The following is a 15,014-nucleotide window of genomic DNA, read 5'->3' as shown; positions in this document are numbered from 1 at the left end:
GAGATGATGCTGCAATCAGGGTTTGAAATGAACACCTGCCAAATGCGGGTAAAAATCAACTGTGGTGGGTAACGCTGTCAAATCACTGGCCATTTTGGTGGGTTACTTATACTTTACTCACTTTGCTGGGGAAGTTTGAGTAAGTTAAATCTGCGCAGATTTAGCACATATACTAAACTCGTGAGTCATTGTGATGTATTAAATACAGCTTATTGCGCAGAATTTGTGCATATCTGGCTTACTTGAACACACACACGTCACTACGCAACAAATATGGCGTGCTTGTTCATTTGCATTGAAGCAATAGAGAAGATTAAAAAAACAATAATGTGGCGATACTTGCTGGGGTAACTGATCCCAATGAAAAGACCAGCCAAGCAATGAAGGAATCCAAGAAAAGAAAATGAGAACTTTTAATACCAAGTGGTAAGCTGGGCGCGAGTGGTTCGTCTTCAACACACAATGTTATGTATTATGAGGACTGCAGGACATAAGCTTTGGAAAAACACAAAACAAACAATTTTGTGCTGTATATATACACTCACCTAAAGGATTATTAGGAACACCATACTAATACTGTTTTTGACCCCCTTTCGCCTTCAGAACTGCCTTATTTCTACGTGGCATTGATTCAACAAGGTGCAGAAAGGATTCTTTAGAAATGTTGGCCCATATTGATAGGATAGCATCTTGCAGTTGATGGAGATTTGTGGGATGCACATCCAGGGCACGAAGCTCCCGTTCCACCACATCCCAAAGATGCTCTATTGGGTTGAGATCTGGTGACTGTGGGGGCCATTTTAGTATAGTGAACTCATTGTAATGTTCAAGAAACCAATTTGAAATGATTCGAGCTTTGTGACATGGTGCATTATCCTGCTGGAAGTAGCCATCAGAGGATGGGTACATGGTGGTCATAAAGGAATGGACATGGTCAGAAACAATGCTCAGGTAGGCCGTGGCATTTAAACGATGCCCAATTGGCACTAAGGGGCCTAAAGTGTGCCAAGAAAACATCCCCCACACCATTACACCACCACCACCAGCCTGCAGAGTGGTAACAAGGCATGATGGATCCATGTTCTCATTCTGTTTATGCTAAATTCTGACTTTACCATCTGAATGTCTCAACAGAAATCGATACTCATCAGACCAGGCAACATTTTTCCAGTCTTCAACTGTCCAATTTTGGTGAGCTTGTGCAAATTGTAGCCTCTTTTTCCTATTTGTAGTGGATATGAGTGGTACCCGGTGGGGTCTTCTGCTGTTGTAGCCCATCCGACTCAAGGTTGTGCGTGTTGTGGCTTCACAAATGCTTTGCTGCATACCTCGGTTGTAACGAGTGGTTATTTCAGTCAAAGTTGCTCTTATATCAGCTTGAATCAGTCGGCCCATTCTCTCTGACCTCTAGCATCAACAAGGCATTTTCGCCCACAGGACTGCCGCATACTGGATGTTTTTCCCTTTTCACACCATTCTTTGTAAACCCTAGAAATGGTTGTGCGTGAAAATCCCAGTAACTGAGCAGATTGTGAAATACTCATACCGTCCCGTCTGGCACCAACAACCATGCCACACTCAAAATTGCTTAAATCACCTTTCTTTCCCATTCTGACATTCAATTTGGAGTTCAGGAGATTGTCTTGACCAGGACCACACCCCTAAATGCATTGAAGCAACTGCCATGTGATTGGTTGATTAGATAATTGCATTAATGAGAAATTGAACAGGTTTTCCTAATAATCCTTTAGGTGAGTGTATATATATATATATATATATATATATATATATATATATATATATATATATATATATATATATATATATATATATATATATATATATATATATATATATATATATATATATATATATATATATATATATATATATATGTATATATATATATATATATATATATGCTGAGACGTAGTTAATCTGGTTAATTAATTATTTTTTTTTGCCTAGTAGAAGTTCTGGATGGCCGGTAACTTAAAAATTTAGTAGCCAAATTGGCCAGTGAGTGAAAAAGTTAATTTCAAACCCTGGCTGCAATGTATATTATGAGAAAATGTAAATGTATTTTGATCTTGAATGCGCCTTTGACCTTGATAATAGTAAACCTATTATAGGATACATACTTTATGGAGGCACTTTAAAGGGATCCCATAGTGTCAAGACTTGTATGACTTAATATAACATAAATTATGTCTCTTACTGAAATATGTAGTAGAAAACCCATGAAAGATCCACGTTATTTAAAAAATCCATTATATATTTAGACAATGGGCGCCGCCATTTTGTTTGCGTTCTAGGTTGATGACGTAGAATGGTTGCACTCGGCAATCAACTGGCGCTACCCGGATCTATTTTTACCACAACACACCTCGAAAAATGTTTCAGAGTTAAACAAAACCAATCAATTGCTTTGTAATTGCATTTAAAACACACGTGCACACAAACTCTCACTCTCGCACACACACACACACACATAAAGACAGACACACCAATAGATCGGCGCGCTCACACACACACACACACACACATCCACGCACTGTGCGCACGCACACACGCTCAATCAGCTGTAATGTTATACATGAGGTTGACTTACCTAGTTTGTCACCTGGTTCCGATTCGGCAGGCCAGCACTCTCCCTGGCTGAATCCAAAATTGCCACTCTATACCCTCAAATAGTGCACTATTTGAGGGGACAGCCATTTGTAGTGGTGTCTGAAACCATAGTGGACGTTATGAGTGCCCTCATTCTATCCCACAATGAATCGCAATAATGAGTGTACAGCTGATGTACACACAACAGCTGTCCGAATTCACTCAATCGTTTTCATTCACTCATCAAGTGAACTGAATTAGTGGATAACGTAGGGAAAAGTGAATGAGGTTTTAGGGGGCGATTTCAGATTCAGCCCGTCGTGGAGACTGACGAGGGCAGCCCATAACACATCTCGATTGAGAACAGAGCTGTCAGATGTGTGTGTGTGTGTGTGTGTGTGTGTGTGTGTGTGTGTGTGTGTGTGTGTGTGTGTGTGTGTGTGTGTGTGTGTGTGTGTGTGTGTGTGTGTGTGTGTGTGTGTGTGTGTGTGTGTGACCGATTTTTTGATGTGTAATGTGTGTGAGAGAGCGTTTGTGTGCACATGCGTGTTTGAGTGAGTTTTGAATGCAATTACAAAGCAATTGATCGGTTTTGTTTAACTCTGAAACATTATTCGAGGTGTGTTGTGGTAAAAAATAGCTATGGGTAGCGCCAGTTGACAACCATTCTACGTCATCAACCTAGAACGCAAACAAAATGGCGCCGCCCATTGTCCAAATATAATGGATTTTTTTAAAAACGTGGATCTTTCATGGGTTTTCAACTACATATTTCAGTAAGACACATAATTTATGTTATATTAAGCCATACAAGTCTCAACACCATGGGATTCCTTTAAAATACATTAAAATAGAAAACAGTTATTTTAAACTGTAATAATATTTCACAATATCACTTTTTTTAATCAAATAAATGCAGCCTTGGTGATGATACTTTTTTTAAAAACATTTAAAAAATCTTACCGACCCCAAACTTTTTAACGGTAGTGTCTAGTACACTAGTAGTACTTCTAGAACTCTGTACAGTAAGCAGCAGTGTTTTCATACCAGTTTGACAAGGTTCACATGGGCTGCCCCAGGCCGCTCCCAGCGTGGCACAGCACTGTGATCTCAGTGTAGCTCCATTAATGTTCACTTCACAGCGGCCATCCTGGAGGGTTAACCAGCACGTGCCCTTCAGACTGTCTGTGGAAATAAACCTCCATGAGCACAATCAAAATACACACACAATAACAGACAAGAAAAAGAACACGGTAGTATTTTTTAATATCGAGAAATATTTAAAAAAAATATATATATATATTTAAAATTAGTTTTTCCCCCCAACATTATGTGAATCATGGAATTAAAATCATATTGAGGTGTGTGTACATGATTTAAAATGTACATTTACCAACACATAAAAGTCCAGTGGAGTCCAGTTTACTTCCTAGTGAGCACTCACAGGAGAAGGAGCCCGCACTGTTTTTACAGACTCCATTAACACAAGGGCCGCTTGCACACTCATTCACGTCTGGAGAACAGAACAATGATAGGTTTGACAATCTGAAAGGTTAAAGGGGACCTATTATGCAAAATTCACTTTTATTTTGTTTTTGTCTGTAGTGTGTGTACACAACCACCCTATTGTGGTAAAAATCCATCCACTCTGTTTATTTTCCCCATAAATCTGAAACAGTGTCTCAAAATGAGCCATTCAGAAATGTGCTCCAATGTTGAATGTCCAACATCACATATATAGCTACCGAAGTTTTTCCACTCAAGAGCAGAAACTGTCTAATGCCCAGAAAACCATATATCAGAAGTTTAAACTTATATGGCTTTAAAATGCATGCAGATAATAAACTTTCATGATGATGAAGAACTGCAATGTCACGTGAGCATGGCCGCGATAGAGATGATAATCAAAACCAAACAGATGTTTTAGTTTTTGGCAGAGTATTCTGAGGCACGAGCTGTACAGACTCCACCCTCTTCTGGAAAGCACGAAAACGGCATGTTTTCCTTCCATTAAAAAAAATGGGCGTTTAATGATCTTTGGGGTATTTTGAGCTGAAACTTCACACATTCTGTAGACATCTGAGACTTAATAGGTCCCCTTTAAATGATCTGACTGGTGTGAGAAACAACAGTACATAGAGGTTTTCACAGAGTTTTTCTATGTGGATATATGTTACATTCCCCCTGTATTCAATAATTTTATCCTTTCAAAACTCATCTTTGATCACCGAAATGACATATTTAAATGTTTTTTTTCCTGTGAAAAAAATATTCTTGGTTACAAGGTAATTTGTGACATAAGAAACACTGTCAATTTCAAACCGCAAGAAAATACTCAGTAATGGTGTTGACATGAATTTGCACATGGTTTGTCTTAAAGAATATTAAAAACACCACACAGACATATAAAATGTAATCTATTCCTATGATCAAAGCAACATTTTCACCATCATTACTCCAGTTCAGTGACATACTGTAGCGTCTGGGTATGCAGGGTATGCACGTGCATATTTTTTAATCAAATAAATGCAGCCTTAAGCCCTATTCGGACGGAAATTTTTCTCATGTGGACGTCCGTAAAAATAAATTTGCATGGCACCTCAGTGATACAACTGCATTCGGATGCCGATTTATTCCTGGTGGAGGAGCAAGTTTTGTGACCCTATGAACCCAGGAACTTGCTGCTCACATGGTCTGTTACATGACTGTCTGCTGTAAATAAATAGAGTGCCGAAGTCATGACGTCACTTTGTAGGCCAAAACGCGGAAGTGAGTTAGCATTTTAGCCCTTCCGGTTCCCTCGCCCTAAAGTCTAAGGGTTTTTTGAATGGGTTTTTGCTAAATCGCCTGAAATAAGGTCTGTGGTTAACAAAGCCTCTAAATATTTTCACGTTTTGATCTATGACATAAAACACATTAGTTAAAACCTGCTTGTGATTTTTTAAAACTTTATTGTGTCTTAAAAACGGTGGTTGCTAACAAGTTGCTAAAAGGGACTACATCCTTTGGGACTTTACACGTAATCGTGACAAACAGGCAATCTCTCACTAGCCCGCGTTTCAGCCTAATGAAGAACTTATGTGGCGCGAATTGTTCGCGCAAAATTGGATTTAGTTAAAATATAGTATATATATATATATATATATATATATATATATATATATATATATATATATATATATATATATATATATATATATATATATAGTATAAAAACCATCTGCAAAATTTGGGGAAATGTACTTGTACTACAATCAACGAAACTGTGGTCGAGCCCAACTTGTAACTGGAGGCAACACACTTTTGGTTACTGCCAGACGCAAGAACACGTAGTGTGACGGCCAGTCTCTCTTGTAAAGTTACGGGGCTCATGTGGGTTCGTTTATGTTCCACGAACGGCTTGCGGGACGCCATGTTCACCTGTTCCGGTAAACTACTTCTTCGTTCCTGCTTTCGACGGATTTAAGAACAATAACTCCAAGTCGCCCCCTGTCGTTTCACAGAATACTACAACGGCGCGCGCGTCGACTATAAACGCCTCGTCCGTTTGGGGGAGGAGCGCACGCAGTTAGCGGAGCTCGCGCTGCGGAGCCAGGCGCGAGTATAACCGGGGCTAAAAGTGCAGATCCACTTGTCCGTGCAACACTTCTGTCGCGCCACACTCCACTTTATTCCTATGGGTGACGTCAAGCTACTTTAACGCACCCGCAAAGCATTCCGGGAAGGCGGCGCTGCATTTGAACAAATGCCGCGCGTCAAAAAAGCTGACCGAAGCTCAACTTTATGCAAATGAATCCGTTGAACGCGTATCATCAGATCCACTTTTGCGGCACGACTGAAGCGTGGTGTTGTGACGCTTCCCTTCATGTGTATGTTGATGGGCATTCCTCAAGTTTAGCGCTGTGAAAAACATGAAAAACAAAGGACCGGCGAGAGACTTCCCTCCGTCTCCATGTGCTCTAATTCTATTGGATAGTCGCGTCGCGTTCAACGGATTCATTTGCATAAAGTTGAGCTTCGGTCAGCTTTTTTGATGCACGGCATTTGTTCAGATGCAGCGCCGCCTTCCCGGAATGCTTTGCGGGCGCGTTAAAGTCGCTTGACGTCACCCATATAAATATAAAATAAATGAATAAAGTGGAGTGCGGCGCGACAGAAGTGTTGCACGGACAAGTGGATCTGCACCTTAATACAGCCGGTGCAGTTTCTCGAGAGCGACTGCATGAGGCTGCACGGACTCTGATGACGACACTGCTGTTCCACGATTGGCCAGATTCACCGCATGACCACGTGTGTTTCATGTTTATTCTAAAACCTTCAGCTCCACTAAAGCTCCACAAATCTGTTTTTTATAACAGTAAAACCTACTTTCATGTAGTCGCGATGTTATACTGTCATGTTTATCAAAATAAAACTGATTAAAAACGTAGACCCCACTTCATTGATAGTGTAGGCTTATATGTTGAACTTTATTCTTGTACAAACAGACGCTGTATTAAGCAGTACATAAAGTATTACATGACAATAATGTCTCTGAAACATCTGTGTATTGCCAAATATTGCATTTATTTCACTCCAGCTGAAAAAGTATGCAAACACAGCGCAAGCGTCACTGCGGGAAGCAGAAAGTGTCCGACTTCACGTCTCCGTTTACAGCTCCTCCCCGCCTGCACGCGGCTACTCTCGTCGATCAGTTGCATCCGGCCGCCGCCGTCGAACACACCTAGGGCCCTATTTTAACGATCTGAAACGCAAGTGTCAAAGCGCGAAGCGCAAGTAACTTTGTGGGCGGGTCTCGGCGCTGTTGCTATTTTCCCGGCGGGATAAATGGCTCTTGCGCCCGGCGCAAATCTAAAATGGGTTGGTCTGAAGTAGCTTCATTATTCATAGGTGTGGTTTGGGCGTAACGTGAATAAACCAATCAGAGCGTCATCCAACATTCCCTGTAAAAGCAGGTGCGCAAGTTCCATTATGGATTGCTATTATTATGGCGTATTTACCAGGCGCACGCCAGGAGCGGTTCACAGCCGAGGAGACTGATGTTCTTGTAAGAGCAGTGAAAGACAGAGAAGTGAAGTTGTATGGGGATGGGAGAAACCCACCCAAAATAGCGTCGGTTAAACAGGCGTGGGAGGAAATAGCCACAATTGTTTCATCAGCTGGCATCCCCAGGACGTCGCACCAGTGCCGCAAGCGCTACAATGACATCAGAAGACGGGGAAAGTCCAAGCTTGCCAGCATCAATCGGGCACGCCGTGAAACGGGAGGTGGATCTGCCTCTACTCAGGACCTGACGCCAGCAGAGGACATCGCTGCGTCCACCCTTACCGATTTTTTTTCCTGGTTCTTGACGGACAAACCAATTTGTTAGATGTCCTTATATACATATATGTCTTGCCAGAAGTTGCCACTATTGGGCAAACAGGTCTCCTTAATTATTAGACTACAATTAGCCTGAATAATTTGTAAGCTAGATTTATGCCTATTTTTTCACATCTTCGTGGCACACCACAATGATTTCCGTCATCTCATGTGTTAATATTTTTTAGTGTAACAATTTATGATTTGCAAAAATAACTGTTGCATCTGTGTAGATTACATGAGCAAAGTGTATGCGCGTTGTGCACGCTATACATTATGGTCAAGCATGCGCCCTTAAAATAGCATAATGAACAACGCGCAACGCGCCACTGACTTTAGACTAGGTTTTTTCTGGTCAGTGGCGCAATTGTTTAATGGAACAGCAAAATAGCACCAGGGATTGTTTGCGCCGGAACACGCCTCCTTTTTTGCGCTGAACCGCCCAGGTAGCGCAAGTTCATTCACTAGTTTAGCGACGTGCTTCTGTGGAGGGAAAAGCGCGCTTTGCGCGGGTGCAAAATAGGAATGACACGGTGTACAAAGTCAATTGCGCTGGGTGCAAGATAGGGCCCCTAATGTCATATTAATAACAATTAATAATTCAACCTTTCCCAGCAGCAACCTTGTTTTCCCAGGAGGTCTCCCATCTCAGGTACGGACCAGGCTCAACCCTGCTTAGCTTCAGTGGGCAACCAGTCTTGGGCTACAGGGTGATATGGCTGCTGAGTAAAGTCATATGCTTGGAATAATAGGAATAAATTCATATTTATTTTAATAATAGGAAAATAATATCCTAATTATTATATTTGAGCAGTGATGTGGACAAAAAGGATTTAAACAGTGAATAAAAAAAAAGTAGGTAATTCGGCTGGGGATTTTTACGCAGGTGGTGGGAGAAAAACACTAACATTCTGGATTTGTACGGCAATAAAATCATGGACTAGCCCCTGTAAATGTTGAAAATAACTTACAATCCCAAGAGAAACAATTACCATTCGAATAGGGCTTTAGCGAGCCTAAGAGACTACTATTTTCTACTTCACCAGACGTGTAAGGGCACATAAGGCCTGTCTGATTTCAGGTGCAATACAGTAAACACCTGCCTCTGGAATTTACAGCGTGTTTCTACATATATAGGGGAACTGAAATGAAAAAACTGAAACAACACAAGTGCCTAAGAGTAACTGACCCTCACACGTCTCAGTTTCGTGTCTGAAGGTGTATCCAGCCGGGCATGTGCAGCTGTAGCTCCCGGGAACATTCCTGCACAAGCCATTATCACAGAGGACACTGTTCACTACACATTCATCAATATCTGCAAACACAGAAAGCAAACCCTGAGAGGATGATGGGTCATGAGACACATCAGAAAACACTTGACTTCTGTAATTCCACATCATAAAGTATTTTTTTTACACTGTACAGCAATATTCCTTAAGGAAACGGTGTTGCCAATTTACATTCATTTGCATTAAATGGATATTTAAAATGGAAAAAACTATATGAATTCAACTCTCAGGTGTGAGTTGTGTGGTGCGCTGTCAGAAACTCATCTGTGCATATTAAAGATCAACTGACCCAGACAGTTTCTGCCAGTCTGGTCACTTTCATAGCCGCTGTTACAGACGCAGCGGAAACTTCCTCTGAGATTCTCACACGCTCCATTAGAGCAGATTTCAGGATCCAGAGTACACTCATTAATGTCTGCCTCACAAAGAAACACAAAATATTATTAAGTTTAAAATTAATTTAAAAGGTAAAATGCCACTTTCATATTTCACATTGTGAGAAATGGAGAAGTCTTTCTTGTAGTGAACACACAGTGTTACATGAGGTTATGACAACATACTGAATACAGAACGTCAATATGAATTAACAACATGGTAACCCATTGCACTTACTCAGCAGTGAGTAATTTTGTTGGAATACAGATTGGAAGACTTTTGACATCTGAACAGGTTTTATAACACTGTATCATACACTTGCTGACTTTTTAAACGGTTTCAGAGAAAAACTGGGCTTTATTACACAAAACGACTGAGAATCACACATTCCAAACACAAAAACTCATAAACTTGCGCCTTGTTGCTGGATGGCAGTGTTATTTTTGTTATAAATATAATTAGGAAGTTATAGATATAAGCATGGCATTAGTTTTCACTGTTATGCTGATGATACTCTGCTCTATATTTCTTCGCGCCCTGACAAAACTTATTAATTCACCAAATTAACGGAATGCATAGCTTATATAAAAAATTGGATGACTACTAATTTCTTACTACTTAATTCTGAAACAGATATTCTAATTATTGGACCAAAAAACTCCACACATAGTAACCTAGAATACTGTCTAACACTTGATGGCTGCTCTGTTAAGTCCTTGTTGTCAATTAGGAACCTGTGTGTGCTCTTTGATACCGATACTTTCATTTGAAAGCCATGTTTCTAGCATCTGTAAAACCGCATTCTTCTATCTAAATTACGACATATGCTCTCAACGCAAAATGCTGAACAGTCAGTTCATGCGTTCATGACTTCAAGGCTAGATTATTGTAATGCTCTACTCTGTGGTTGCCCTGCAAGCCTGATAAATAAACTCCAGCTGGTCCAAAACACAGCAGCTCGAGTTCTTACTAGAACCAGGAAGTATGACCATATTAGCCCAGTTCTGTCAACACTGCGTTGGCTCCCTATTAAACATTGCATACATTTTAAAATCTTGCTAATTACTTACAAAGCACTAAATGGTTTAGCTCCCCACTAATTGAACGAGCTCTTAACTCATTATAGTCCTTCACATCTATTGCAATCTCAAAACTCTGGCCTGTTGATAATACCTAGGATATCAAAATCAATTGCAGGCGGTAGATCCTTTTTCTATTTAGCACCTAAAAGTCTGGAAGTCTTCCTAGCATTGTTCGAGAAGCAGACACACTCTGTCAGTTTAAATCTAGACTAAAAACGCATCTCTTTACTATGGCATACACAGAGAACATTATCAATTTGTATTATTCAAATCAGTTAAAGCTACACTATGTAACTTTTCCGTACACTAGAGGTTGCCTGTTCAAAAAAGCGTAGTTTGATGACACCACGTTTGAGCGCAGAATCTTGGGACATGTGGTCTTCACCTCACAGCCGGTGGAAAAGAGTCAGGATAGGACTCGGGCAGAAATCATGTTCATAGATGCGATTATTAACGTTATTGTAATATGAAGCAGAGCAGGACCGAGTGTTGTGGAGCTGAGCAAGGCCGCAGGAGCGATTGAAGAGCGGGACTATTATTATGGCATAGTCGCCGGCGGGACTTTTATTATGACACGGTGCCACTTCCACTTTTCCAGTCATGAGTATGAGGTAACGCAACTCTGTTTATCGGATTAGATATATCTGAGTGTGTTGAGGATGTTATGACGTTACTCTGCCGTTCTCTCGGCGGCTGCTATGACACTTGTTCACACTGCAGTGAGAGTACAGCGTTTCTGCTAAATAAAACCGGTAACCTAGGTTAACGCAGATATGATGCAATCGACAGGCGGCTCCCTCAAACGCATAGCTCACACGTCCCGGTTCCTTGGTTAAAATAGCAATTTCTCACGATTTACAAATAGTTGGAAACATTTGGGATATTCAAAGTACTCAACTGAACAAAATATATAACACTGGCCTAGAGGTTTTTGGACATTTTAATGCAAAAATCTTACATAGTTCACCTTTAAATGATTGTTAGGCTGCATTAACTAGGTCAGCCAGAACCGGGAACACTTCCCATAACACCTGATGTACTCGTTACATAATAAGAAGAATGGCATCAACGCTAATATTAGTCTCTCTGTTTATCCTGAGGTTTACAGTAGTCTGCCGGATCAAGGCCGTATCCAGATCAGATGGTGGACCTGCGCCTAGACATGACCAACACATCCCTGAAGTGTCAGCAGAGACTGTGTCAACTAGATTCTCCCCTGTGAAGGCCTCCTTCACTTCACTTTCCCTCTGTACAGATTAAAACGTTATCAAAATTATCAGAAACGACAAAAAACGCAGTATTATGCATGCCAGACAAGTAATTTGGCGGTCATTTTGTAAAGAAAAACGACATGCCCGCGCACATACGCATTCAAACACGCTTGCCTATAGTCTAAACACGTAATACTTACATGTATGCCGTCACCGTTTTCACAGATTTGCTTTTTTTTTTTTAAGTTTACACGAAGATGAGAACAGTATTGTTTAAAAACGCTGTTGCCGTGCGGATGAGTGGCCGGAATGCATTGAGAGTTTTCTACTGGTGTCGTGTAAGTGGCCCCAAAGTAAATAACTAATGATTTTTTACATTGGAAATGAATCAATCAAAAACTTAATTTAGCTGGACAATAACTTTTTTTTTTTTACAGCCAAAACAATCTCTCTTCCACTAAAGCCCACACTGTCACTGTATGATAATTGAAATGAACTGATGACATCAGCGTTTTTTCCAGAATGGCTATACAGCTGAAAAAAATTATGCTGCATTATTTTCCTGTTTAACACTGTAAAGCTGCTTTGAAACAATCTACATTGTTAAAAGCGCTATATAAATAAAGTTGACTTGACTTGACTTGACTCTTCTCCATATACACTACATCACTGGGACCCATCATGCAAGCACATGGCTTCTCATACCATTGCTATGCTGATGACACTCAGCTCTACCTTTCATTTCAACCAGATGATCTCACAGTAGCTGCACGAATCTCAAGCTGTCTGGCAGACATCTCAGCATGAAAGAACATCACCTGCAGCTCAACCTGGCAAAGACAGAGCTTCTCGTCTTCCCTGCCAACCCGACTCTACTCACTGTCTAGCTAGGTTCATCTTTGATTACCCCATCAAGGTTGGTCGGAAATCTTGGAGTAACCTTTGATGACCAGCTGTCCTTATAAGACCACATTTCAAAGACAGCTCGGTCATGCAGGTTTGCGCTGCACAACATCAGGAAGATCAGACCATTCCTAACAGAGCATGCAACACAGATTCTCGTCCAGGCCCTGGTCATTTCTATTCTACTTTAATGCGCTTCTGGCTGGACTTCAATTGTGTGCAATCAAAACGCGTCAAATGATTCAGAATGCAGCGGCACGTATTATCTTCAACGAGCCCAAAAGGGCCCACATCACACCTTCATCTCTATGCACTGGCTACTACTCGCTGCTTGCATCAAGTTCAAGGCATTGAACGCTTACTTACAATGCACCTAAGCAATGTCTGAAACTTATTTTATAAGTTTGTATTTTGAGCACTTTTTGCGATTATTCGCCTCTTCATGACAGATCACATCCTGTATTCCTTAGTTGTAAGTTACTTTGGAAAAAAGCGTCTGCAAAATGAATAAATGAAAATGTATTCATATTTAGAATTTTTTTCAAATGTTTTTTTCACGTTTCACGTTAAAGTTTTTTTTAATTAGTTTTATTATTTATTATAGTTTAATTATATATATATATATGTATTTTTATTTTTTTTTATTTTTTTTTTATTATACATTTTTATTCCATTTAGTTTGCTTAGTTTGTCCTACTTTTGGCAACTACCATAGACTCATGAAGGCTGTAAAATGACGCAAAAGTTCCAGCCTGTTTATAGAATAAAACATAAAACATGAAGCATGACATCAGAATTACCTTTGCCATCAGCAGAAAATCCAGCACCGCTCGCACACAAGGCCTGAAATTCAACTAGAAAAGCGAGAGAAAAACATATGACAGCAGTGAATACCTCAAATCTGTGTGAAAAGATAACATGCCATTTACAGATGTTGTTTAATCAGACTAACACTTGTGAATGCATTAGCTCGAATAAACTGCATCTAACAACCGGTTTTGCAACAAAAAAGTGTCCCCTCCTCAGAACCACTCATATTTATTATATATATGAAAATTAAAGCAGCTACAAGATAAATGTATGTACTGATGTACTGAAATGTACTGATACAAGTAACAGTAGATCATAATCATAAGTAAAAAAGACATATTTGGGAGACATTGATGGAATACATGCTAGACAGAAAACACAACCATTTATTTTATTTTCATTCATTTTTGTATAGATCCTTTAATTAAGCAGAGCTGGTCTTAATTTCCATATGTTCTTGATTCTGGTTTGGTTCTCCTCCCAAAACTCTCTCATTAAGAGTAACAGTGTATGAAAATCAACATCCAGAAGGGAAGAAACAAGATCCATGTTTAGAAAACCTGTAAACTGCAGCGTGCTTCGCTCCCAAATGCCACAACACACACACAAGTCTTTGAAGATCCTATACTTCAACACTGAGTGAGTCCTACTCTAGATATTCATATCTATCCTAGTCTCACACCCTTTTTAACCAATGTCTTGACCAGAAATGTGAAGAAACAAGCTTCAAGTCTGAAACATACTCAACACATCTCTTCAGGCCTGTACATACAACCATCTCAAAAACAGGCTTCTGTGTGAATAATACCCCCTTCCTGAAGTTTCAGATGACCACTTTACATATAAAGTGTTACACATATTTTATATCAGTAGAATTACTTTTATTAACAGTAAGTACAGTTCCGCAAGCTGTTTCCATAAATGAATAAATAACAAGCAACATGTTAATTAGTCCAGTAATCAGTATACTCAGTGTAACTGGGCAAGGTATACCTGAGTATTTGCCAGGGCAGGGATGGCACAGCTCACCGAAGCCATAGTCAGGGTTGGCACAGCAACACTGTGACTTGGTTACAGGTCTCTGGAAGGGCCGTAAACACGCGCCTCTTTTCACAGATGCATAACAGGTGCTGTGCATGTGTGTGTCTGCAAAAGATATATGTGAGGAATACAGTCAAAAATATACCATAACTGCTACAGGAACCACAATAGGATCAAAAAACAAAACCGAAAGTTTACTTTATAAAGTTTTAAATATGGATATTTTTCTTACACAAACCCATCGATTCGCTTCAGAAGGCCTTTATTAACACCCCGGAGCCGCGTGGAGCATGTTATTTGATGGGCAGATGCACTTTTTATGGACTTCAAAA

General features: G+C 40.1%; 1 protein-coding gene across 1 annotated transcript in view; it reads right to left on the bottom strand.

Annotated features, from left to right (window-relative positions):
* fbn2a (fibrillin 2a) overlaps positions 1-15,014 on the bottom strand; it is a gene marked incomplete at its 5' end in the record, with an annotated part of 230,050 nt that overhangs the window by 146,058 nt on the left and 68,978 nt on the right. The window contains 6 exons of the mRNA XM_079803998.1: positions 3,658-3,795; positions 4,004-4,123; positions 9,161-9,286; positions 9,550-9,675; positions 13,632-13,685; positions 14,635-14,787. Of these exons, the coding sequence (XP_079660124.1) occupies positions 3,658-3,795; positions 4,004-4,123; positions 9,161-9,286; positions 9,550-9,675; positions 13,632-13,685; positions 14,635-14,787 (717 nt within the window). The remainder of the gene's footprint in view (positions 1-3,657; positions 3,796-4,003; positions 4,124-9,160; positions 9,287-9,549; positions 9,676-13,631; positions 13,686-14,634; positions 14,788-15,014) is intronic.

This window comes from Gobio gobio (genome assembly GCF_949357685.1).
Source record: "Gobio gobio genome assembly, chromosome: 22".
Lineage (NCBI taxonomy): Eukaryota > Metazoa > Chordata > Actinopteri > Cypriniformes > Gobionidae > Gobio > Gobio gobio.
The sequence above is the reverse complement of the archived record's forward strand: the minus strand, read 5'-3'. Positions and strand labels throughout refer to the sequence as shown.